Consider the following 25,351-nt stretch of genomic DNA (forward strand, 5'->3'; position numbering starts at 1 on the left):
CTTCTTTGGCAAAGGTATATTGACGACATACTGATTGTATGGAACGGACCAGAAAACATGATACCCGATTTACTTCTTAAAATGAATACCAATGAACATAACATGTTCTTTACGATGACATACAACAAGTACCAGATTTCCTTCTTGGATACTCTCATATATAAAGAACCAACTGGCAAAATATCCACGACCCTATTCAGAAAGGATACAGCAGGAAACTCCATTTTACACGCTTCCAGCTTCCACCCACAACCACTTATCAAATCGATACCTTACAGCCAGTACCTACGATTAAAAAGGAACTGTTCAGATCAAACCAAGTTTCAACTAGAAGCTAATGCTTTAACAACTAGACTGCTTCAGAGAGGTTATACCAAGACCTCACTCAGAAAGGCCTTTAACCGTGCCAATCTGACTAACAGAGAAACACTTCTCTTTAAAAACAAAGAACCCACGACTCAAGAACCCACCACTCGGATCATTATCCGATTTACTAACGAACACAAACGAATAAAAAACATTCTCACAAAACATTGGTCCATTCTCACCGAGGAACCAAACATCTCTAAACTGATACCAAAACACCCCCCCATCACCTTTAGGAAGGCAGGATCGCTACAACAAAAACTGGTTCACAGTGAACACAAAGAAGGGTCCAGAAAAGACCCATGTAAAACAAAGGGGACCTTCCCATGTGGGAGTTGCGCCCAATGCTATGTAATCCGCCAAACGATAGATACCACCCTACCGAATGGAGATGTTTTCAGACCGAATCATTTTTGCAACTGCAAGACCAGAGGTGTGGTCTACATCATGACCTGCGAGTGCGGGGCTTTCTACATCGGGAAAACCCGACAAGAATTTGGGAAACGCGTTAACCAACATTTACAAACTATGCACCTTGGCAATTTCTACGTTCCACTTGGCAGACACGTTAAAAACCACCACAATTACAAAATGCCAAAGGTCAACTTTATGGCCCTCGATAGGATCCATATTCCATCACGAGGAGGTGATTGGAATAAGATCCTCCTGCAGTTAGAAATGCGCTGGATTACCAGACTTAAAGCGACAGTCCCACCAGGACTCAATGAAGCTCAAAGCTTCCGCCCTTTCCTGGAGGGCTTTTCATCAGGGAAAACAGATTAATTTCCAACATCACCCTAACTTTGATTTTTCCCCACACACATATGACTCCGATTAGATTAAGGAGATCAGGGTACTAATCAAACCGTTTTTACCAAAATTATTTAATTTTTATTTTTAATTTTATTATTATTTTGAATTTTTGACCCCCCTCCTCTTTCTGGAATGCCTGGAATGCCTGACACAATGATCCTCTCCCCTCCACGTATCCTTCTCGGGCCCTACCCCGGCACACTTTGTGCCCCTTGCTTCTATATAATTTACTGCTGCTAATTATCGCTTTTAGTGAGACTTAGGTGACCACTAATGTGTATCACCACCATTTTTTGCTCTTTTTGTTTTTTGTTTTTCATGTACTTTTCTGTATTAATACAATCATCATGTCAAATCCTCTTTCTTGGTGCCCTTCCCGAAACTTCAGGAGCTCCCGGCACGGAAAGCCCCGAATCCTTGAGATCGGGGCTTTTAGAACCGAGGGTCGATGCCTTGGTATCCTCCCAGATCCCCACAGGATCATTCGGTTTCTTCCTCCGTGTCGGCGGCCCAAGTGTCACGACCGGAGGGCGTCAAGGGATGCGCCGCGTCATACACGCAGGCGCGCCACTGATCGTGCACGGTTGCTGTCACAAGGCTTCACACAGCGCCTATGCGCATGCGTGACAGCCTATTTAAGGCCGGGGAACGCTCCAGGAACTCCAGTCTCTCTCCAACCGAGGGAGAGGAAGCATCCTGGAGATTTTCATGCTGCGGACGGACGTCTTTATCCCTTACTATTCTACAAAACTGTAAGTTTCTCTTTGGAGGAGAAGATTCTCCTTGAACCTATCTCCTCCTCAGAACCAACGGCTTTTGCAGCCGTTTCTTTTTCCTTATTGGAAGTCACCAATTCTTATGTTAAATCACCACACATGCGGACTGGTACAAAACCAAAACCTACAACAAATTGATATCTTTTCAGATTGGTCCCACTGCTAGATATATCCTGGACCCTCCTCTGGACTTTGAATTGAATTCTCAGATCCCAAGTAAATAAAACCATTACTAAAATCACTACTCTCCATTTGGTTGTTTTTCTCCAGCCCATATACTCAAATTATCCGTCTATCCCACCCAGCATATAGTTCCTGCAGCACCTGAAGAAAATTTCGGGAAGACACACTCACAAGAAATCGGATACAAAAGTGTATGTAAAATGCTTATTAAGAAAAATTCTTTTGTATATATACATATGTAGTGCTACTGAGCTACTTACACATTATATCTCAATAATTATAGAATCGGTGATACAACCTTGATAAAGGCCGAATCCTGGCCGAAACGCGTCGGATTACCGATTGGACACCCGCCCTGAACCAATCCCTATCCTATAGGGATCAACAGTGCAGGATTGTCCTGTTTTCAAAAACAATGAAGTCACATAATTTTCACGTGTAAACACACTCTACCTTTTCTTCACTAGCACTCAATGGGCCTCTACCCATTCACACTCCAATGTTGTATATAATTTGTGCTTTTCTCTCCCCCCCCTCTATAATTCAATAAATATTATATTATATTATATTATATATTATTATTTTTCTATATCCTTACTCCTGCCCATAAAATCCCCCCACCTGACTTGAGGCACCACAAACTACACATAAATTGTTGGGATGGTGGCAGAAAACTACTAACTAATTTCCAATATAAGATCCACAACCTTTATCTTTCAACGAAAGTCAGCAGAACTCCAACTCATCCACTAAGCTCTTGGGAAAAATCCCTTGCAAAGTGAACAGCCTATTTGCCTTTAAGTTAATTAACCCTATTATACAACCCCAATTTCAAAAAAGTTGGGATGCTGAGTAAAATCTACATAAAAACAGAATAAAAAACAGAACCAAAAAAAAAAACAGAATGCAATGCTTTCATGATGACCATATTTTGACAGTTAAAAATAGAAAATGTATCAAATGTTTTAACTGGGAAAATTAGCCAGTTTAATTATAAAAAAAAAAAAAAATAAGGTAATTTTGAAATTGATGGCAGCAACACGTCTCAAATAAAGTTGGGACAGGGCAACAAATCTGCTGGCAAAGTAAGTGGTACTAACAAGGAAGAGCTGAAAGGACATTTTACAACTAATTAGGTTGATTGGCAACAGGTCATTAACATGATTGGTTCTAAAAAGGGCATCTTAGAGAATCAGATGGGCAGAGGTTCACCAGTGTGTGAAAAGCTGCACTTGGAAATTGTCAAACAGTTTCAGAATAATGTTCCTCAATGTAAAATTGCAAAGACTTTAAATATACCATCTGCGGTACATAATATCATCAAAAGATTCCTAGAATCTTGAGAAATCTCTATGCGCAAGGGACGAGGCCAAAACACAATATTGGATGCCCGTGATCTTCAAGCCCTCAAACGGCATTGCATTAAAAACAGGCATGGTTCTGTGATGGGCTCATAAATCCTTCCAAAAATGAGTGGACGCAGTTAGCCATCCAAAAATGTGACTTAAAGCTCTATCATGCAAAGGAGAAGCCATATCTGAACATGATCCACAAATGTCAATGTGTCAATGTCTTTTCTGGGCCAAAGCTCATTTAAAATATGGTCTGTTGCAAAGTGGAAAAATGTCCTGTGGTTAGACAAATTAAAATTTGACATTCATTTTGGCAACCTTGGGTGCCACGTTCTATGGACTAAAGAGGAGAGGGAACTTCTGACTTGTTATCAGCCTTCAGTTCAAAAGCCTACATCTCTGATAGTATGGGGGGTGCATAGAGTGGGTACGGAAAGTATTCAGACCCCCTTAAAATTTTCACTCTTTGTTATATTGCAGCCATTTGCTAAAATCATTTAGGTTCATTCTTCTTCCTCATGAATGTACACATAGCACCCCATACTGACAGAACAACACAGAATTGTTGACATTGTTGCAGATTTATTAAAAAAGAAAAACTGAAATATCACATGGTCCTAAGTATTCAGACCCTTTGCTCAGTATTTAGTAGAAGCCCCCTTTTGATCTAATACAGCCAGGAGTCTTTTTGGGAAAGATGCAACAAGTCTTTCACACCTGGATTTGGGGATCCTCTGCCATTTCTCCTTGCAGATCCTCTCCAGTTCTGTCAGGTTGGATGGTAAACGTTGGTGGACAGCCATTTTTAGGTCTCTCCAGAGATGCTCAATTGGGTTTAAGTCAGGGCTCTGGCTGGGCCATTCAAGAACAGTCACGGAGTTGTTGTGAAGCCACTCCTTCGTTATTTTAGCTGTGTGCTTAGGGTCATTTTCTTGTTGGAAGGTAAACCTTCGGCCCAGTCTGAGGTCCAGAGCACTCTGGAGAAGGTTTTTGTCCAGGATATCCCTGTACTTGGCCGCATTCATCTTTCCCTCGATTGCAACCAGTCGTCCTGTCCCTGCAGCTGAAAAACACCCCCACAGCATGATGCTGCCACCACCATGCTTCACTGTTGGGACTGTATTGGACAGGTGATGAGCAGTACCTGGTTTTCTCCACACATACCGCTTAGAATTAAGGTCAAAAAGTTCTATTTTGGTCTCATCAGACCAGAGAATCTTATTTCTCACCATCTTGGAGTCCTTCAGGTGTTTTTTAGCAAACTCCATGCGGGCTTTCATGTGTCTTACACTGAGGAGAGGCTTCCGTCGGGCCACTCTGCCATAAAGCCCCGACTGGTGGAGGGCTGCAGTGATGGTTGACTTTCTACAACTTTCTCCCATCTCCTGACTGCATCTCTGGAGCTCAGCCACAGTGATCTTTGGGTTCTTCTTTACCTCTCTCACCAAGGCTCTTGTCCCCCGATAGCTCAGTTTGGCCGGACGGCCAGCTCTAGGAAGGGTTCTGGTCGTCCCAAACGTCTTCCATTTGAGGATTATGGAGGCCACTGTGCTCTTAGGAACCTTAAGTGCAGCAGAAATCTTTTTGTAACCTTGGCCAGATCTGTGCCTTGCCACAATTCTGTCTCTGAGCTCTTCAGGCAGTTCCTTTGACCTCATGATTCTCATTTTGCTCTGACATGCATTGTGATCTGGAAGGTCTTATATAGACAGGTGTGTGGCTTTCCTAATCAAGTCCAATCAGTATAATCAAACACAGCTGGACTCAAATGAAGGTGTAGAACCATCTCAAGGATGATCAGAAGAAATGGAAAGCACCTGAGTTAAATATATGAGTGTCACAGCAAAGGGTCTGAATACTTAGGACCATGTGATATTGCAGTTTTTCTTTTTTAATAAATCTGCAACAATGTCAACAATTCTGTGTTTTTCTGTCAGTATGGGGTGCTATGTGTACATTCATGAGGAAGAAGAATAAACCTAAATGATTTTAGCAAATGGCTGCAATATAACAAAGAGTGAAAAATTTAAGGGGGTCTGAATACTTTCCGTACCCACTGTATATACGCTGAACAAAATTCTAAACGCAACACTTTTGTTTTTGCTCCCATTTTCCATGAGCTGAACTGAGAGATCGAAGACTTTTTCTATGTACACGAAAGGCCTATTTCTCTCAAATATGGTTCACAAATCTGTCTAAATCTGTGTTAGTGAGCACTTCTCCTTTTGCCAAGATAATCCATCCACCTCACAGGTGTGGCATATCAACAGGTGCAGATGTGCCTTATACTGGCCACAATAAAGGCCACTCTAAAATATGCAGTTTTACTGTATTGGGGGGTCCAAAAACCAGTCTGGTGCAACCCCCGTTGGCTCACGCAGCGCAACACATCTCCTTTGCATTGAGTTGATCAGGTGGTTGTTTGGGGCCTGTGAAATGTTGGTCCACTCCTCTTCATTGGCTGTGTGAAGTTTCTGAGTATTGTCGTATATTTGAAAGATGATGTCACTCCGAGTAAATAGATACCCAACATATTAAGTTTAAAATTGAGCACACCCGCGGAATGGTGACAAACTACGGTCAATAAAATTCTCCATAGGCAACGCTTTAAAAAATTTAAAACAGAGTAACTCTTTTTTAAAATTATTTCTCTTGCTCTGGCGACAGCGGCGATACCTCACATGTGTGGTTTTAACAGCAATTTCATTTGCGAGGCTTCCATATATGTTTTCTTTCATGCGCAAGCTTAAGGCAAAGGGGGCGGTTACATTTTTTTTTTCCTATTTATTTTATTTATTTAATTTTAGCACATGTTTTTAAAAAAAATAAAAAATCTGATCATTTTTATTGCTGTCACAAGCAATGTAAACATCCCTTGTGACAGCAATAGGCAGTGATGGGTACACTTTATGGAGGGATTGGGTGTCTAAAAGATCCCAAAAACCCTCCACTGTACCTTAACCAGTTCCCGCCCGTGCTATAGCCGAAAGACGGCTACAGCGCGGGCTCTAATTTCGGGAGGCCGTCTTTAAACGGCCTCCCAGTAACAGGCTCCCCGCGCGCTCCCGTGCACGCGCATCAGAGAAAACCTGTGTCGGCCGTGTCCCTTGGACACAGCCAATCACAGATCGTGGTGAATGGCCAATCACAGCGGCCATTTGACACGCGATCGGAACAGACAATGAGAGATGATCTCAAATGTAAACATATGAGATCATCTCTCATTGCCAGTTCTCCTTCCTCACAAAGAGACTGCGTGTGAGGAAGAGGAGAGCCGATCAGCGGTTAAGGGACACAGAGAAATGTAATCAGGGCACTGATCACCAGTGCCCCAATTACACAAGAGGGAAATAAAATGCCATAACTGCCCACCATCAGTGCCCACAGTGCCCGCCATCAGTGCCCACAATCAGTGCCCATAGTGCTGCCAGTCAGTGCCCATCAGTGCCTGCTCATCTAGGCACTGATGGGCACTGACTAGCAGCACTATGGGCACTGAGTGTGGGCACTGATGGTGCTGCCCATCAGTGTCCATCAGTGCCGCCCGTCAGTGTCCATCAGTGCCACCCGTCAGTGTCCATCAGTGCCACCCATCAGTGCCCATCAGTGCAGCCTCTCAGTGCCCATCTTTCCGCACGTCAGTGCCGCCTCTCAGTGCCCAGCAGTGCCACCTCTCAGTGCCCAGCAGTGCCACCTCTCAGTGCCCAGCAGTGCCACCTATCAGTGCTCATTAGTGCCGCCTATCAGTGCTCATCAGTGCCACCTCATCAGTGCCGCCTCATCAGCGCACATCAGTGAAGGAGAAAAATTTATATTTTTTCAAAATGTACTCACAGAAAATAAGAAAAACTTTTTTTTTTTTTTTCAAAATTTTCTGTCTTTTTTCTTTTTTTTTGTAAGAAATAAAAAACCCAGAGGTGATTAAATACCACCAAAAGAAAGCTCTATTTGTGTGAAAAAAATGATAAAAATGTCATATGGGTGCAGTGTAGCATTGTCATTCAAAGCGTGAGAGCGCTGAAAGCTGAAAATTGGCCTGGGCAGGAAGGGGGTGAAAGTGCACTGTAGGCAAGTGGTTAATGTATTAAAAATGCCGAAAACTGCATTTTTGAATACCATCACTTTTTAAATTTGGCGCCTTTAGCAGCCAAGTAACTCGGACGTGACGTCATGGACGCCGCCTCTGGGTTACGTCACCAGAGACCTGATCGAAGCCGAATCCGGCTTTGATCGGGACTCCAACCAGCCGGTGGACACGCCGGCTGGCTGCTCGGGTCTCCCGTTGGGACAAGAGACCCAGGCAGAGCCGCGGGAGGGGGGGCATCGCTGGGGTAACGATCAAGCGGCTCCCGAGCTGCATCAGTCGTTACCGCCTGAAAGCCGACTGCCAGCTCTAAAAAATGGTACTGGGATGATGCCTCTAGCTGCAGGCATCACCCCGGTACAGCCACTTATTGCAGCCGACGTAGACCTACGTTGATTTGCAGTAAGTAGTTAAGTGGCCTGCCTGCAGTCCAGACCTTTCACCAATTGCAAATATTTTTGTGCATCTTGAAGCGAAAAATATGACCAAGAAGACCCAAGACTGTTGAGCAGTTAGAATCCTTTATGGGGCAAAAATGGGACAACATTAATTTCCAAAAACCACAACAACTGGTTTCCCAGATAGAGTGGTAGAAAAAAAAGCGGGGATGCTACACCATGGTAAACGTGGCCCTGTCCCAGCTTTTTTGCGACCTGTTTCTGCAATCAATACAGTATACAGTATGTTTTCTATTTTTTTTTTGTGAATAAAATGCGGGTTTATGAGATCTGCAAGTCATTGCATTTTGTTTTTATGTAGATTATACACAGCCTCCCAATTCTTTTGGAATTGGGGTTGTATGATATCATAATTATAAATTACGAAAAGAAAGACTGCACAATTCCAAGGAACCAGGTATCCAATACACCTAAACACTTTTACACAGGTACCCAACTCTACTAAAATATATCAAAACCCAAGAACAAAAAAAAAAAGATAGTATTGCAAATTACTGGTCTGTAGATATGGCGGTTGCATTGTTTTTTTATTTTTTCACAATTTTTTCCCCTTATTTTAACCTATTAATCCTGCCATTAAAACTATTACCCCGGGATGACAAGTGGAATGAGCAGTGTGGTCATCTTAGAATAGGGAGTGTATTAGGACTGCATAACACTTTGTTAGGACTACATAATAGCTCCCTCTGTTCTACGGTTAGCATGGTTTTCCGCTAGCTCTGCAAAGCACCTCCCTGTGTTATAGAAAATAATCATGCAGAGGGAAAAGGAGTAGTCACCAAAAATTGGTCTCCCTGCAGCTGTTTTTCCTTCATTACTGATTTGACATTTTATGTTCTGGACAGTATCTCAAAGTGGAGGCGGCTGTTTTGGTAGAGTCAGAGCTTTACTGCCTTATGGCAAAGCCTCCATCAAGGAGAATTATGGGAGAAACCATAGTGACATCTCCTGCCATATTTTGTGAGACGAGCATTCAGAGGCAGCAGTGCCCCAGATCTCACACTGAAGATCTATCCCTATGAGGCTGTATGCACAAGAATGATTAGGCATACTCGCATATCAGGAAGTGCTGTTTTTTTTTTTTTTGTTTTAGGAGGAATTTAGGCCAAAAGGTTGACTCTTTAATACTGCTTTTGCACAATGAACATCCCTAAATGTTCCCTATAGCATTGCAAATCTCCACTTTTTGATTTCTGTTCCACATTCACTAGTGTATAATTAATATTATCACTGTTTTACTGAATTATTGTTTTTTATAATATTTTTTTCCTTTTTTTTTTTTAATTTAGAATATTTTTTTGTGTTCCACATTCATTAGTGTATTATTAATATTATTGTTTTAATATATTATAACATTTTTTTTTTTTAATATAATTTTTTTCTTTATTTTTTTTACATGAAGGGAGCGTTTAAAGACCTCTGAAAATATATTATCTGCTGAAATTTATGATAGAAGCTTTTTATATACAAAAAGGGTCTTTTGACAATTCTAGTATATGCTCATTTTATTTCTAAAGTTAGCAACAAATTTCATTCAGCGTGACCTGCAGTATCTGTCCCTGCATTGCAGAGTTTTCTAGCAGAATATGCCAATGTCATCCATGTAACCATTTCACCCCAGTGCCAAGCCTGGGACAGAAAAGCTTTTACAGACTTGATCATTATAAATGAGTTGCTACTGTGATCGATGGAAACATCTAGAGACAGAACTTTTAATTAAGGGAAAAGTAAAGTTTTGTCTTAAGAAATAAAGATGTACTGTAAAACAGGTTAGCCTGCTTTAAACATGATTTTTTTTTAACATTTTACATATTTTAAGCATATAGTCTCACACCCTTCACATTTTTGTAAATATTTTATTATATCTTTTCATGTGACGACACTGAAGAAATGACACTTTGCTACAATGTAAAGTAGTGAGTGTACAGCTTATATAACAGTGTAAATTTGCTGTCCCCTCAAATTAACTCACACACCGCCATTAATGTCTAAACCGCTGGCAGCAAAAGTGAGTACACCCCTAAGTGAAAATGTCCAAATTTGACCCAAAGTGTCAATATTTTTTGTGGCCACCATTATTTTCCAGCACTGCCTTAACCCTCTTGGGCATGGAGTTCACCAGAGCTTCACAGGTTGCCACCGGTGTCCTCCTCCACTCCTCCATGATGACATCACGGAGCTGGTGGATGTTAGAGACCTTGCGCTCCTTGACCTTCCGATTGAGGATGCCCTCAGATGCTCAATAGGGTTTAGGTCTGGAGACCTGCTTGGCCAGTCCATCACCTTTACCCTCAGCTTCTTTAGCAAGGCAGTGGTCGTCTTGGAGGTGTGTTTGGGGTCGTTATGTTGGAATACTGCCCTGCGGCTCAGTCTCTGAAGGGAGGGGATCATACTCTGCTTCAGTATGTCGCAGTACATGTTGGCATTCATGATTCCCTCAGTGAACTGTAGCTCTCCAGTGCCGGCAGCACTCATGCAGCCCCAGACCATGAGACTCCCACCACCAAGATTCACTGTAAGCAAGACACACTTGTCTTTGTACTCCTCACCTGGTTGCCGCCACACAATCTTGACACCATCTGAACCAAATACGTTTATCATGGTCTTATCCGACCACAGGACATGGTTCCAGTAATCTATGTCCTTTGTTTACTGAAGACAAGCAGACTGTTTGCAGGCTTTCTTGTGCATCATCTTTAGAAGAGGCTTCCTTCTGGGACGAAAGCCAAGCAGACCAATTTGATGCAGTTTGCGGCTTGTGGTCTGACACCCCCCCCCCCACCCCCTACCCCTTCAACCTCCGCAGTAATGCTGGCAGCACTCATACGTCGATTTCCCAAAGACAACCTATGGATAGGACGCTGAACACGTTCAATCAACTTGTTTGGGCTACCATGGGAAGGCCTATTCTGAGTGTCCTGTTAAACTACTGTATGGTCCTGGCCACCGTGCTTCAGCTCAATCTTACGGTCTTGGCAATCTTCTTATAGCTTAGGCCATCTTTATGTACAGCAATAATAATTTTTTTGAGATCCTCAGAGAGTTCTTTGCCATGAGGTGCCATGTTGAACTTCCAGTGACCAGTATGAGAGAGTGAGAGCGGTAACCCCAAATTTAACACACCTGCTCCCCATTCACACCTGAGACCTTGTAACACTAACGAGTCACATAACATTGGGGAGTAAAAATGGCTAATTGGGCCCTATTTGGACATGTTCACTGTGTACTCACTTTTGTTGCCTGCAGTTTAGACATTAATGGCTGTGTTTTGAGTTAGTTTGAGGGGACAGCAAATTTACACTGTTATACACTGTTATACAAGCTGTACACTCACTACTTTACATTGTAGCAAAGTGTAATTTCTTCAGTGTTGTCACATGAAAAGATATAATAAAATATTTACAAAAAAGGTGAGGGTTGTACTCACTTTTTTGAGATACTGTAATTGCCAGCCATTTACCTGTTATGCAGACAGGATGTCCTTTCAGATTAGGGATTTTTGGTTACTTCTCATTATATAATATAATTTGTTATTGATTTTATCTTCGCAGTCAGTAAGTATATTAAGAATATACAATGCGGAGTATGAAAACTTACGAATATAGAATGACAAGCAAGTGTATATTAAAGCTGAGCTCCAGGCAAAACGCTAAATACAGTTGAAATACTGTACATATAAAGGCGGCTGTAATACAGTATATTGCAGATTACCAATCTCTGAATGTGGTGGCTGCATTACTTTTTTTTTTTTTTTTCATTTATTTTATCTGATGATCCAGCTAGTAACCTACTTCCTATCTTTGAGTTTCTTCACTCTGGATGGAGGATCTACAGAGAGGCCTTTTGGACAGCAGCTTTATTTTCTTTTGGGATAAAGGTTTTGAGGGGGGACATGATAGCAATTTTTAAATATCTCAATGGGGATCTCAGCTTAGAAAAAAAGCTGTTCAGTCGAAGGGATTGCATGAGGACTCAGGGGCATACAATGCGATTAGAGGAGAAGCGTTTTAACCTCAGGCAACGTGGGGGGTTCTTTACGGTTAGGGCTACAAGATTGTGGAATTCTCTACCACAAGAGGTGGTTTCTGCGGGTAGTATGGTGGCTTTCAAAAGACTATTAGACGTACATCTCAAGGATCAGAACATTCAGGGGTATGTGAGATGTTTACAGCCACACACACCTACACAGGTTGAACTGGATGGACTATTGTCTTTATTCAACCTCACCCACTATGTAACTATGTATAAATCAATAAAAGCTGACCATTGTAAGCACCCCTGTCAGTGTTAAAGGTTTGGCTCGGCACTCCAATTTCCACTTTTGCTGAACTAAGTTCAGTCTTTTAAAGGAATGTGAACAATAACTTCCTGGTTGAATCGCCACGTGAAAATAAGGAGAAAAAGCTAATAACAGAAATTGAATGCAGCCACCGCAATTAAGAATTTGTAGGCTGCAATATATAATTTTTTTGTTTTGGGGTTTAATACCACTTTAAATTATCTGTTTATATCACTGTGAACATCTGATAACCTATAAGGTTGGGTTCACACTTATGCCAATTGGATGTGGGTTTCCCCGCATCCAATTTGTGTGACGGATTCTCAATGGAGCCGGTTCACACAGCTCCATTGGCTGCGGAGCGCACTGCAGAAGGGTCCTGTGTGTCTTTGGCTTCATTTCAGGTCTGAATTCAGGCAAAAATTTGGACCTGATTCGCCCCTAAAATGGTGAACGATGACCCGGGCCCCCCTTCTGCGAGCCGCACCATAAATAGTGTGAACCCAGCCTAAAGGCTTTTAGAGCGTCAGTGAAAAATGTTAGATATTGCGTTTTTGCCATTCCACAGGTGCATGCAATTTTAGGTCTTGACATGTTTTTTGAATATATCTATTCAACGCAACCCCATCTTTTTATAGGTTATCAAACAATTGGGTATTATATTATGTGTGCACTAAAGTTTGTTTTAGTATTTTTTTATTTTTTCCTGAAAATGTGTTTGATAAATAGCTACAATAAGTTGTGCAAAAAAAAATTGCAACTGCCACTGTTTTTATACTACAGGGACTTTCAGAATATATTTTTGGGGTAACTTTCTTGCACAAAAAATGCTAATTTTAACATGTGTGAAAAAATAAAAAATACCCAGATGCGAAGTGGTTAAACAACCTATGAATATCCTAAAATAGAATAATAAAACCTACATCTGTTCTCCGTTTTATGAATAATATGAATAATACTTCTCCCTACAGAGAGTCTCCCCATGATGTGCAGTAAAATGAAAACCTTTTGTATATTTGGTTGTTATCTTATCCTCTCAGTTTTAAATAAAGCTTGTGATTATACATTTCACTATATTCCAGCTGCTAGATTATCATGAGGGTCAATTTACTGCATATAAAATTTAATGCCCAACTCGGGCAAGATATTTTTTTTCCCATTGAGTGGGGCTGTGCCCTTATTGCATGGGTTAACTGCTTCTTTTTGTCTAGGGGTTTGTAGCCTATACTCGCCCAATCCTTTGGTCACCTGGAAAACGGTGCTGCCCCACGTCCAGCGGTGGACTGTTCTTAATGTCTTCATGTCCAGAGCTGGTCTATGGGCGTGATGACATCAGGAACAAACCACCACACAAAACCACAGGGAGGCAGGAGCCGAAGGGACCGTTTTTTTTTTTTTGCTGGGATGGTGATTTAGGTTGGTATATCTCAGTTCTAAGAACCCCTAGACAAAAAACAAGCAATTAACCCATGCAGTGCAGGCACAGCCCCACTGCATGGTAACTAAACAAATTTGCCAGGAGTTCTGCTTTAAATATCGTATGTTTTGTTTTTGTTATAGTACAATTTTCAACTCCTTCAAATCATTATGACAAATTTCATGTTAACATTTTTGTATATCTACATTCCAGCTTTGGAATTTTAGTAATATGATAATAAATGGCCAGTATACAAAGGCAGTAGCGTTACTGGCAGTAGTGTTAATGCACAATATCAAGCTCTTTGTTATCGAAGAGACAGCAAACCATTGATTGCCATTTTGTTTTAACCCCAGTCCCATTCTTTAATCAATCTTTATGTAGATGTTCAGGCTGCTGGCAGACAGCCAATTGGGATTTAGCTTTTGGTGTCTATACAGTGGTTTTAAGGCATGTAATGTAGCAGTAAAAGCTATAGATGGAAAATGCAAATAATACTTGCTATCCTTCTTGCACAGATCACATTACAACTCACAAACTGATGGGAGTTTAGCTTTCATAAGGTTTAAAAGAAAAATCCTTTTTTTTTTTTATATAGCCTGTGGGATGTTTCCCAGACTTGCAGTAGTACTACATTTGATGAATCTCAGTAGGAGACCAATATTGCAAAATAAAATCTGGGATCCATCCAACATACAGCAACCTTAAGAATGACGAGTAGTCATTCAAAATAAATTCAAATTTAAGAATCTCTTTAAGGGCTCTTTCACACGGGCGTTCCGTATGTCCGTTTTTCATCCCATCCGTTTGCGGATGAAAAACGGACATAATGTATCTCTATGTAAATACGGATGTCATCGGATGATCATGCTCTGACATCCGTTTTTTGTCAGTTCAGTTCAGTTTTTTTGAACGGAGGAGAACCCTATTTTTTCTTCCTTTCAAAAAACGGAACTGAAGCAAAAACGGATGTCAGTGGTGTCATCCGCAGACATCTGTATTTACATAGACATGCATTATGTCAGTTTTTCATCCGCAAACGGATGGGATGAAAAACGGACATACGGACCGGATGACACAAGTGTCATCCGTGTCCGTTACAAAAAAAAAAAAAGGACCTGATCGGGCAAAAAAAAAGGAACGCCCGTGTGAAAGAGCCCTAAGGAGCACTTGAAATTAAAGTACAAATAAAGACATAACTTGTTTTTATTTTTTATTTTGAATAGAGGGATTAGAACATTGTTTTTATTTCTGTGTGTGCCCCCGTTAGGGAGTTTCGCCCTCTCTATTTTTCCTGTTTAACATTATCATTGAAAGTGAAAGTAAAAGAAAATCCCAAATGTTGGCTTATCCCCAGAAAAGGGGAAAGCTTCCAATGGGGACACTAGTACCGGTAACCTAGGGGTCTCTAAGGAATCCCCTTAATGCAGGGATTTCCTCTCACTCCCTGTTTTGGCTCTGGGACAGGAAGTGATAGGAAATTTCCCCAATGGGAAACAGATGGCAAAAATAAATTGAAGGGTTATGACCCTCCCTTACTCCAAAATGGAAAAAAAAGTTTTGCCTATAGTTATACTTTAAACATTTTTTTCTGCCTTGCAAAATTACTTGAGTGTAATGCAGCATGTATAAGAATAAATACCAGATAACAAATTCCCATATCAATTAGTTGCTTTTTGAAGTAGAAGTTTTTGATGCTGCTTTATTCTTTAAATGATCCTGCAGCACCCCAGGGTGCCCCAAATCCTGGGTCTCTGTTGCACAATGGTATTGATACTTCCTTGTAGTGCTGAAAGTTGGCCCACCCCAAAAACACATTCCTATGGGCTCAGAGTCACAATGATGTGCAGCCAATAGGAATGTATAGAAGGGAGTAAGGCCATCTATCAACACATCTAGGTGTCAAAACTGGGATATTACTTCGGTGTGTATTCGAGGCACTTGGAGGAAGTGGAGATTCATATAATGGTGTCCACGATGTATTGCTGCAACCTGTTCAGTGCTTTTTGTTTTAGCATTGACAGGTTTGCTTTCAAGCTCTAAAATATCTAAAACACAAAAGAACATTGATTAGTTATTAAAGATTCATTACACTTATAAATAAATGAAAGTACCTGAATTTTTATTAACATTAGGCTTTTGCATGCTGGAAAAGAATAAAGATAATTGGACTTTGCTGCAGTTCACATGTACGGAGAAGAATATACTACTAGGAAGAGGTTACGCAGCCATGATTCAACAGTACTCTGCTTCTCCTTCACTGCCCAGTCAGAAGATTGGGGAGTGTGTTCTTGTCCAAGCTGTTTCTGCTGTAGTGGATGTGAGGACCTAACTGTTTGGCAGGGGTGCCTAGATCACAGGTTTGGCTGGACCCATGTATACATTTTTTTGGTAAAGCAGTTAATGCATATGTATTTCAACTGGGTAATTGTTTCACTAGGTCAGCTAAGCCCATCTTAAAATGTACTTTCTTATTAAAAAAAAAAAAAGTACTATTATATATCATTTTATTTTAGTAATATTTTTGCTTTCTCTGCTGTGTTTAGTCCCCATCGCCTGACTCTTCTACGCAGGGAGCAGAATCTCTAAACCGGCAACATCGACAGAATGCCGGTGATTCAGCAGAATCTTTCTCAAATAAAGAGGTAAGTCTTTTAGTCCATATGATTCATAATTTCATCCTAAATACACCAAGACCTGAGTGAATAAAGACCACAGATTGCTCGGTTCTCGTTCCTCACTGAGCAGAGAATAATTACTGTCAGTCACCGGCTCTGTGCTCTGCCCCTCCAGTTCTCACTGAAGTGCTGGACTGTGAAGAGGAAGGGAGCTGCTGGCTCAGTCTTCCAGCGGCACGCTGAGAGACTGAGCTAGCTGCTAGCCAGGCAGGCATGTGGGTGAATGATGACATTATTGTTACTGTAGGGATCTCTGCAGAGCCTGGGCAGGCTGAGAGAAGTCAGCCGACAGCAAACTTTAGCTGGCTGTAGGCTGAATCTGGGTCACAGGATTGCAGAACTAAGTGCACTCCTGTGATCCACAGGGGAAGTATGGTCAAAAGAGCTTTGGCCATACTTCTACTTTTAACTAAATATTTTTTTATATTGTCACACTGTCTTTTAATGTTCCTTGTGCACCTTTTTTCTATATCAAGTAATAGTATTTTGTAAGTTATATATTACTATAAGGAATTATAATCCATGGCAATTAGATACAGTGCCTTGAAAAAGTATTTGTACCCCTTGAAATTTTCCCCCTTTTTGTTATGTTAAAACCAAAAACGTAAATGTATTTTATTGGGATTTTATGTGATAGACCAACACAAAGTGGCACAGAATTGTGAAGTGGAAGGAAAATGATAAATGGTTTTCACATTTTTTTTACAAATCAATATCTGAAAAGTGTGGCGTGCATTTGTATTCAACCCCCTTTACTCTGATACCCATAACTAAAATCTAGTGAGATCAGTTGCCTTCAGAAGTCCCCTAATTAGTAAATAGGGTCCACCTGTATGTAATTTAATCTCAGTATAAATACAGCTGTTCTGTGCAGGCCCTAGATTTGTTATAGAACCTTAGGGAACTAACAGCATCACAGGCCAAGGAACACACAAGATAGGTCAGGGATAAAGTTGTGGAAAAATTTAAAGCAGGGTTAGGTTATAAAAAAATATCCCAAGCATTGAACACCTCGCAGAGCACTGTCCAATCCATCATCCAAAAGTGGAAAGAGTATGGCACAACTGCAAACCTACCAAGACATGTTCTTCCTCGTCCACCTAAACTGACCAGCCGGGCAAGGAGAGCATTAATCAGAGAAGCAGCCAGGAGGCCCATGGTAACTCTGGAGGAGATGCAGAGATCCACAGCTCAGGTGCGATAAACTTTTCACAGGACAACTATTAGTTGTGCACTCCAGAAATCTGGCCTTTATGGATGAGTGGCAAAAAGAAAGCCATTGTTGAAAGAAAGCCATAAGAAGTCCCGTTTGCATTTTGCGAGAAGACATGTGGGGGACACCGCAAACATGAGGAAGGTGCTCTGGTCAGATGAGACCAAAATGGAACTAAAAGCAAAGCACTATGTGTGGCAGAAAACACTGCACACCACCGTGAAACATAGTGGTGGCAGCATCATGTTGTGGGGATGCCTTTCTTCAGCGGGGACAGGGAGACTGGTCAGAGTTGATGGGAAGATAGATGGAAAATACAGGTCAATCTTAGAAGAAAACCTGTTGACTCTGCAAAACACTTGAGACTGGGGTGGAGGTTCACCTTCCAGCTGGACAATGACCCTAAACATACAGCCAGAGCTACAGTGGAATGGTTTACATCAAAGCACATTCAGTTAGAATGGCCCAGTCAAAGTCCAGACCTAAATCTAATTAAGAATTTGTGGCAAGACTTGAAAATTGCGGTTCACAGATGCTCTCCGTCCATTCTGACAGAGCTTGAGCTTTTTTTCAAAGCAGAATGGCAAAAATTTCACTCTCCTAGATGTGCAAAGCTGGTAGAGACATACCCAAAAAGACTTGCAGCTGTAATTGCAGCGAAAGATGGTTCTACAAAGTATTGACTCAGAGGGGAGGAATACAAAGGCACGCCACACTTTTCAGATATTTATTTGTAAAAAAATTTGAAAACCATTTATCATTTTCTTTCCTCTTCACAATTATGTGCCACTCTATCACATAAAATCTCAAGAAAATACATTTACGTTTTTGGTTGTAACATGATAAAATGTGTAAAATTTCAAGGGGTATGAATACTTTTTTAATGCGCTGTATACAGTTTATCTGTTTGATGTTCTCACACTGTAGGTTCATAATGTTTACAATGGAAAGTCACCATGTCACAGGCTAAGTCCACTGATAATTGATGCTTTAGCTTAAAAGGGAACCTGTACTGTTGAATCTTTGCCCAAAAAGGCAAGCAAAGGCCAAAGTACTGGTCACCGTTATTGTCTGTAGGCTGTCCACCGCTGATCTTTTTTGGATTACTGACTTACCATGCGTTCTATGTTGCGTTTCTGTGACTTAGAAGCAGAGAGATCCTTGTACTTCAGTTCTGCAGTGCCCTAGATATTTTCACACTACAGCTATAAGTCTTTAGGCATAGGAGCTCATGGTAGCAGTAACTAGTTATTTTTCACAAGAAATTCACAGCAAAAGGTAAATTTTTCAAGTTATTGCTTAGGCATAATTAACATTTTTTAATGTTCCTTATAAGTAAGCACATCTGAACACTAGAGCATCAGAAGGTTACAGGCATCGAGGTATGAATGAATGGCTTGACTTGGCTTTTTAAATGCTCTATTTCACCCACATTTTTTTTTTTCCTACCGAATTTTATGTGTAGTGATGGAAAACAAAAAAAAATGTTATTCCTTAGCATACATTGAAAAATGAAGTTGAATATTTGGTTTATTCTCTTTTTTTTATGTTTTTTTTCTTTTTGTATTGCAACACATAAATGTTGCCTGAATCCACTCTAATATTTTTTTTCAAGTCATGCTGTTACTGCATAGTATCTTTTTTACACTCTAAACTGCCAATTTTGTATGTTGATTGCTCAGAAAAAAAAGCAGTTTCCACATTGCTTATTATTATTATTATTATTATTACATGACTTGAAGTTTCTATGAGGGAACATTGATTGAAAATATCTAATGTCCGCAGTCATAATCTACCATTTTTATGTTCAAACAAGCATGGCCCATGACAGCACCTTTCCCTCTATATCAGTGATGGCGAACCTTGAAACCCCAGATGTTTTGGAACTACAATTTCCCATGATGCTCATGCACTCCATTGTATAGTTGAGCATCATGGGAAATGTAGTTCCAAAACATCTGGGGTGCCAAGGTTCCCCATCACTGCTCTATATGGTGATCGACTGTTTTATGAACCACTGACAAGCTTTTGGTTTAAAAAGGACATTTACATATTTTGCTGTTGGAAAAAAGCAACATTTTATACAAATGGTAAGGTTTATGTATTGACAGGGTTTGTCCTAACAAATCGAAGGCTGGACCTTAAACTTAAGTTTTTTAACGTACAATAACCATCATGGACTAGTTTATCAATAAGGCAAACATTTGGGTGTATTTCCACTTTAGAAAATGACTGAACATTTTAAAAAATTGCACATTACGCTTTATTTTGGTGATCATTGTAAAGTTTTCTTTAAAAGGTGGAGTGCAGCAGTACCTCAGTGACCAATCAGAAGTTATCTTTCATTTATATTATTTTGTTAAATGTATGAAAAGAGAACTGGGATTGGTTTCTGTTGCCATGTTCTTCCCATAGCTCATTGCCCTACTTACAAACAGTTAAGATTTTCAGGTGTAACAAGTACTCAAATATGATTAAATATGAAAGCTAGTTTGTCTGGCTTCATGTTCTACTGTGTTTATGCCTTCTATTTAGCCAGCTGGTTTGTTTTCCTCCTAGCACCATGGGCATGAAATTGCGCATTGGAGATGTGAATATTTTACCATAATTTCAGTTTCAGCCCCTGGAATCACAGACCGGATGACAGTCTCCTAAGCTGTGCCTTCAAGAGGTAGCATGCAGTTTGCAAGCATTACAAAACCATCCATGCTAGGAGTCTGCAAATTCAACTCTGAACTATTTAATTATCTAAACATGCTAATAAAAGAAGCCTGAAAAAGTCCCTAAAATAACTAATTGTTTGAAAACAATCTAATTTGTCTTCATATTGGCTGTCAAACTGCATTTTGCTATTTTGTGTGTGATTTGTGCATGAAGCAGTTCTTTCCCTGCATCTGTTTTTTTTTTTCTCACTCGGTTTTAAATCAACTGTATTTGTCTTGATTACAGTCAAGGAAGAGCCTGGCTTCTTTCCCAACCTACGTAGAAGGTAAGAATGAGAAGTTCTACATTTGATAATTCAAAAGGTCACTTGGTTAAGTTTTGCTAATTGAAAGGATAAAATTGTTCTCAGGCTGATACTAGCCTTTTGTGTGCTGAGATGTTTACCTGTAAAGAGTGAAATAATTGGGCTGATGACCTCTTTCTCAAAATGATAGTTGCCTGGCTCTTTCTGGCTTAGGTTATAATTACACACCCAAACTAACTATGCAGTGAATAAGTCATTGAAATGACAGTATTCTTTATTTTATATTCTTTATGGTTTGAACTTTTTTGCTGGTTAGTAACCAGCAAAAAAGTATTCAGGCCAAAAAAAAAATGGTATTAAGGCCAAAAACCCAGCATGACCACAGGCAATAACCATCCTCAGAAGGAGAGGGCACCAATGGCAATCTACATCTCACAACACGTTTTCTTTAACTAGAAAAGATGCATGTTTTTATTGCTGTCTTAGATTTCCCATCAGTTATTTTTATAGCCGTAACTTCAAATGTGGGAGGAATCAACCCAAGGATAAAATCCTGGCAGGGTTCGAACCTTTTCCCATCACAGTAAATATGCTTTAATTGTTGCCTGGGATCCTACTTCGCTGCTCACTTCCTGACCTGGAGAAATGAAAGTGAGTGTAAATCTTCCCATTAAGGACTTTGACATCAATCAAAACCTGGCAGAGTTTGTAACCCTTTACCACTTTAAACACCTTCCAAAACATGCAAAACAATTTGGCTCAAACTGGACTATTGAAAATGTTGTATTGGAAATGTACAACAGTGTTTCCATAAATTATCAAGAGCAAGCTTAGAAAATAAGGTCACTATCACATCAGCACAGGACTTTAAATCACAGATCCATCCTTTTACATTCCCACATTTGAGAAGTTAAACTTATAGAAAATAATAGGAAAAATGCTCTTGTGACTTTCAAGTGGGTGTGGGTGTGGGGACGCCTGGGCCTTCAAGGGCACCTCCCCATAAATACATACTGGAACTTTGTTTCCAATAATTTTTATTGTAACTTTTAAAGCAGTAAACATACTGGAACTTTGACTCACAAGTTGACCCAGGCTAACTGTCAAGCTCTCTCCCACTTTTTTCACCCCTCCCATTCCTTCCCCTACCCACTTTCTGAGAGATTAATGTTTAATTATCTTGTTTACTACTGACAAAATCTACCTCCTAAGCATATAGCCCAGGAACACATGGTTAAAGTCTTAAACAGATGACATGTATACGAGTCATTCCTTGGAAGAAGAAATTGTGATCCCATATTCCATATGTGTGTTAGTACTGCTTGTCACATTTTTGTACATATGAAGCAAAACCCCTTTTTTAGGCTGAACTCAAAATTTCATGTCTTCTGTGTGTAAACAATGCTAATTTTTTTTTTTTTTTTTTTGATTAATTCTTTTTTATTTTGAAAATTGTATTGAGTTTACAACAAAGTAGGTAGAGCTAGCTGGCAAAAAACAAAAACAATAAACCTGAGTAAGCTCCACTCTTACAATCTAAGGGCAGGTAATGTAGCTGCCAGTAAAGTTAGAAAAACAGGAGACCATGATACATATGGGAGTCCAATGGCCTAAGGGTACCAGATATCACAACAAGTAATCGCATTAATCTGAAATTTTACAGTGGTAGAGGATGAGAAGTAAGGCAAGGTAGGGGAATCGCCTCCTCGCGTGAGAGAGCCCAGGTTGGGGCTTCGAGGCTCAGGGATTATTAAGAGGAGGACCGGGATTAGTTAGGGGGTCCCATTAAAAGTTTGTTTACTCAGAGCTCAATTGTGTCCGGGTACTTCAGCCACTGGGACCAGATTTTATCAAATTTGGTCAGACATCCTCAGCTATTGTAGGAAGCATTACATAAGAGGAACGCAGAGTTGACAAAGAGATTTCCATTTATGCAACGTGGGGGGAGCAGCTGACTTCCAATGTAAGACCATGGTCTTTCTAGCCTAATACAGTAGGGTGCTTAGAAGTACTCTAGGGACTTTACGGGGGGAGGGGGCAGGGACTCTACCAAACCCAAAAGACAGACCCTCAAATCTCTAGGCACTGGAATAAGCATTATCAGGGAGATAAAATGTAATATTTGTGTTCAAACACCGCTAACTGGAAAACTCCAGATGATTTAAAGGAAGTCTGCCTGTGGGGTAGAGCATTGCTAATAGCCCAAATTGCCAGTGGGCATGAATTTCTTTACCCTATCCAGCACTAAATAGAAGCAATGAACAATTTTAAACTTTGATCAATCTTTCACAGAAATTAGATATTGAAAGGCATAATCCCAGACATCCTCTCAGTCATCACTGTCCACTGTGAACATGCAGTGTCCATCTTTCCCTGCATCTGTTTATGCTTAGAAGCAGAGGCGGACATATAACTTGGTACAATACTGAGTGGGTCTTAGGAAGACAACCAGTTCAAAGCATTGACTTCAGGTCGGTTTCTTGAAGCGTTATGGATGTCATAACAAATTGTGAGGTGTAGGCATGGTCTAATTGTAAGTAGCAAAGGAAATATCAGTTGAGTAAGGAATTTCTGATTTTCAATACTAAAAACGAGGAGAGGCGTCCATCGATAATTATATCTCTCATTCTATCCTGTTTTCTTTGTATTGCTTCCTTAGTCTCCTTGCTTTCCTATTAAAAACTGACCACACTAAGCAGGAGAGCACACTGTGGTCAGTTCTCCAGCTGTGCTGGGAATTCAGCCTGCTCTCTTCCAATGATCAGACTTGTCCTGACACCCCCCCCCCCCCTGTACAGCCATTTAATGGGAAGCTCCGTGTGCTGCTGCTTCTACTTCCCCCAGCTCTTATGCAGCTGAGAACAGAGGGAATGTGATTACTCCTAAAGAAAGGGGGCGGGGGAAGTATTTGTAATGCTTTTTTTTAATCTATAGAAAAATGTTTTGCTTTTCATTTCGATTTTAAACTGAATGGGTTCTTTTACAAGGTAATCATTTACAATCCTTGAATTCCCCTGGATGCCCATACGACCGACCCAGAGTCCCTGAAGAATTGTGGAAGACATGGGTTATTCCACAATGGCAGATATGGAGACCAGATACGGAAGACCGTAAGGTGTAACACCCAAACTCTGTTCCACTCTCGATTCATAACCCGAATGGTGCAAGTTAGGGGATATGGGGCCTGAGCAACCCTATATAAAAGTGATTGCAATACCTCATAGCAGCTTAGCACTGCAGCCTCTGCCACCACAGAAACATTACCTTTCTAAAGCAAGAGCCAGTTATGGGCATGGATAAGCTGACCGGCCAGGAAGTACTGGAAGAAGTTGGGGAGGGTGTCTGGGTGGTTTGTTTGTTCCAGAGAAAAGGGGAAATGTATGCGTCTAGTTGTTTAAATAGTGGTAATGAAATCCAGACTGGACCTTTTATGAGGATGTACAAAAAGACTGGAAGTAATGACAAGGGCAATGACCTTCATAGCTCAAATTTGGATTTTGCCAGTGCCAACAGCAGGGGAGAAATTAGCGGGATGAAGTTTGCGAGATCACTGGTGACTTGTACACCTAGATATTTGATTCAAGTCACCCACAGGAGGGGCAAGGTGGGGTCTCGATCTGACTGTCTTATTGGGTCTATGGGAAGTATCCAATACTGCCAATAGACTCAGTTAATCCACAGCCCCGAAAAACTGGCAGTATCATCCAGCATAGTAAGGGTGGCATGTAAGGACAGATTTGGATCTAGCAAAAAGAGGAGCATATTTTCAGTATTTAGTGCTACTTTTTCTTCCAGATAATGGAATCTGAGTCCCTTCACCTGAGCAATACTACTGAGGGCAACTGCCATGGACTACATCATCAATGCAAAAATCATGGTTGACAAGGGGCAGCCCTGTTGAGTGCTTCTCTGGGGGAAAAAAACATGTTTTCCAGCTTGATAGAAGCATTAGTGTGTTTTATATAGCATATCTATCCACTTTAAAAAGGAAGGCACAAACCCCATACCCTCCAGTACAGCACACATGTAGGTCCAATCCACTGAGTAAAAGGCCTTTTCAATATCGAGGGCCACCACCACCCGCCTGCCCACATTAGAACGCGATGCCTGAATGTTAGCAAAGGGCCAACGGATGTTGATTCCTATGGATTTCTGCGGGATTAAACCCATTTGATCAGTATCCACGAGCACCTAAGCTATACTTTGACTTTTTAAAACTTTCTAATAAAAGTACTTTTAAATTTGTAATTTAAATAGTTTGTAGCAGTGACCACACAGAAAGTAGGTCGAAATGGACACAGTAAGCAATAAAAACCTAATGGAGGTAAAGGTAAATACTTCCCTACTTTATGAAAACACTAAGTTGAACTCCAAAACTAGAATCTGTCTTAATTTCAGTGCTATTCTACTAAATATACTTAAATTTTTAAATGTAACTTTTTGAGTTAAACTAAAATAATTGTGGTGTCTCTATGGAACAGCTTTTTCATCCTCTGAAGACATTTTCAATGTAATCGTATAATCAAGGCAGAAGCGTGTGGGGTATGGCTAATAAGCTCCTTTGAGGCTAGAAGAACAGGCAGTGCCTCGTCACATGTGACTGTAGGACGTCCTCTGCTGCTTCTATTTAGGAACTATATACTTCATGTTTTTTATTTTTACTTGTGCTATGTCCTATTACCAACTGTGCTAAAGAATCCCTGATAGACAGGCAAACTTTTGAATATAGGTCTGTTTTTTAAATGGTCACTGTGTGAAAAAAAA

The 25,351-nt window shown here is 40.5% G+C and overlaps 1 protein-coding gene across 2 annotated transcripts in view; it reads left to right on the plus strand.

The window, feature by feature from the left end:
* The window catches only part of APBA1 (amyloid beta precursor protein binding family A member 1), a 196,771-nt gene that overhangs the window by 134,270 nt on the left and 37,150 nt on the right, over positions 1-25,351 (plus strand). For both annotated transcript variants that reach the window (XM_082243995.1, XM_082243996.1), the window contains exons 3-4: positions 16,275-16,373; positions 20,569-20,608. In XM_082243995.1, coding sequence (XP_082100121.1) covers positions 16,275-16,373; positions 20,569-20,608 — 139 coding nt within the window. The remainder of the gene's footprint in view (positions 1-16,274; positions 16,374-20,568; positions 20,609-25,351) is intronic.

The sequence above is a fragment of the Pelophylax lessonae genome (genome assembly GCF_965119305.1).
Source record: "Pelophylax lessonae genome assembly, chromosome: 1".
In the NCBI taxonomy this organism is placed as follows: domain Eukaryota; kingdom Metazoa; phylum Chordata; class Amphibia; order Anura; family Ranidae; genus Pelophylax; species Pelophylax lessonae.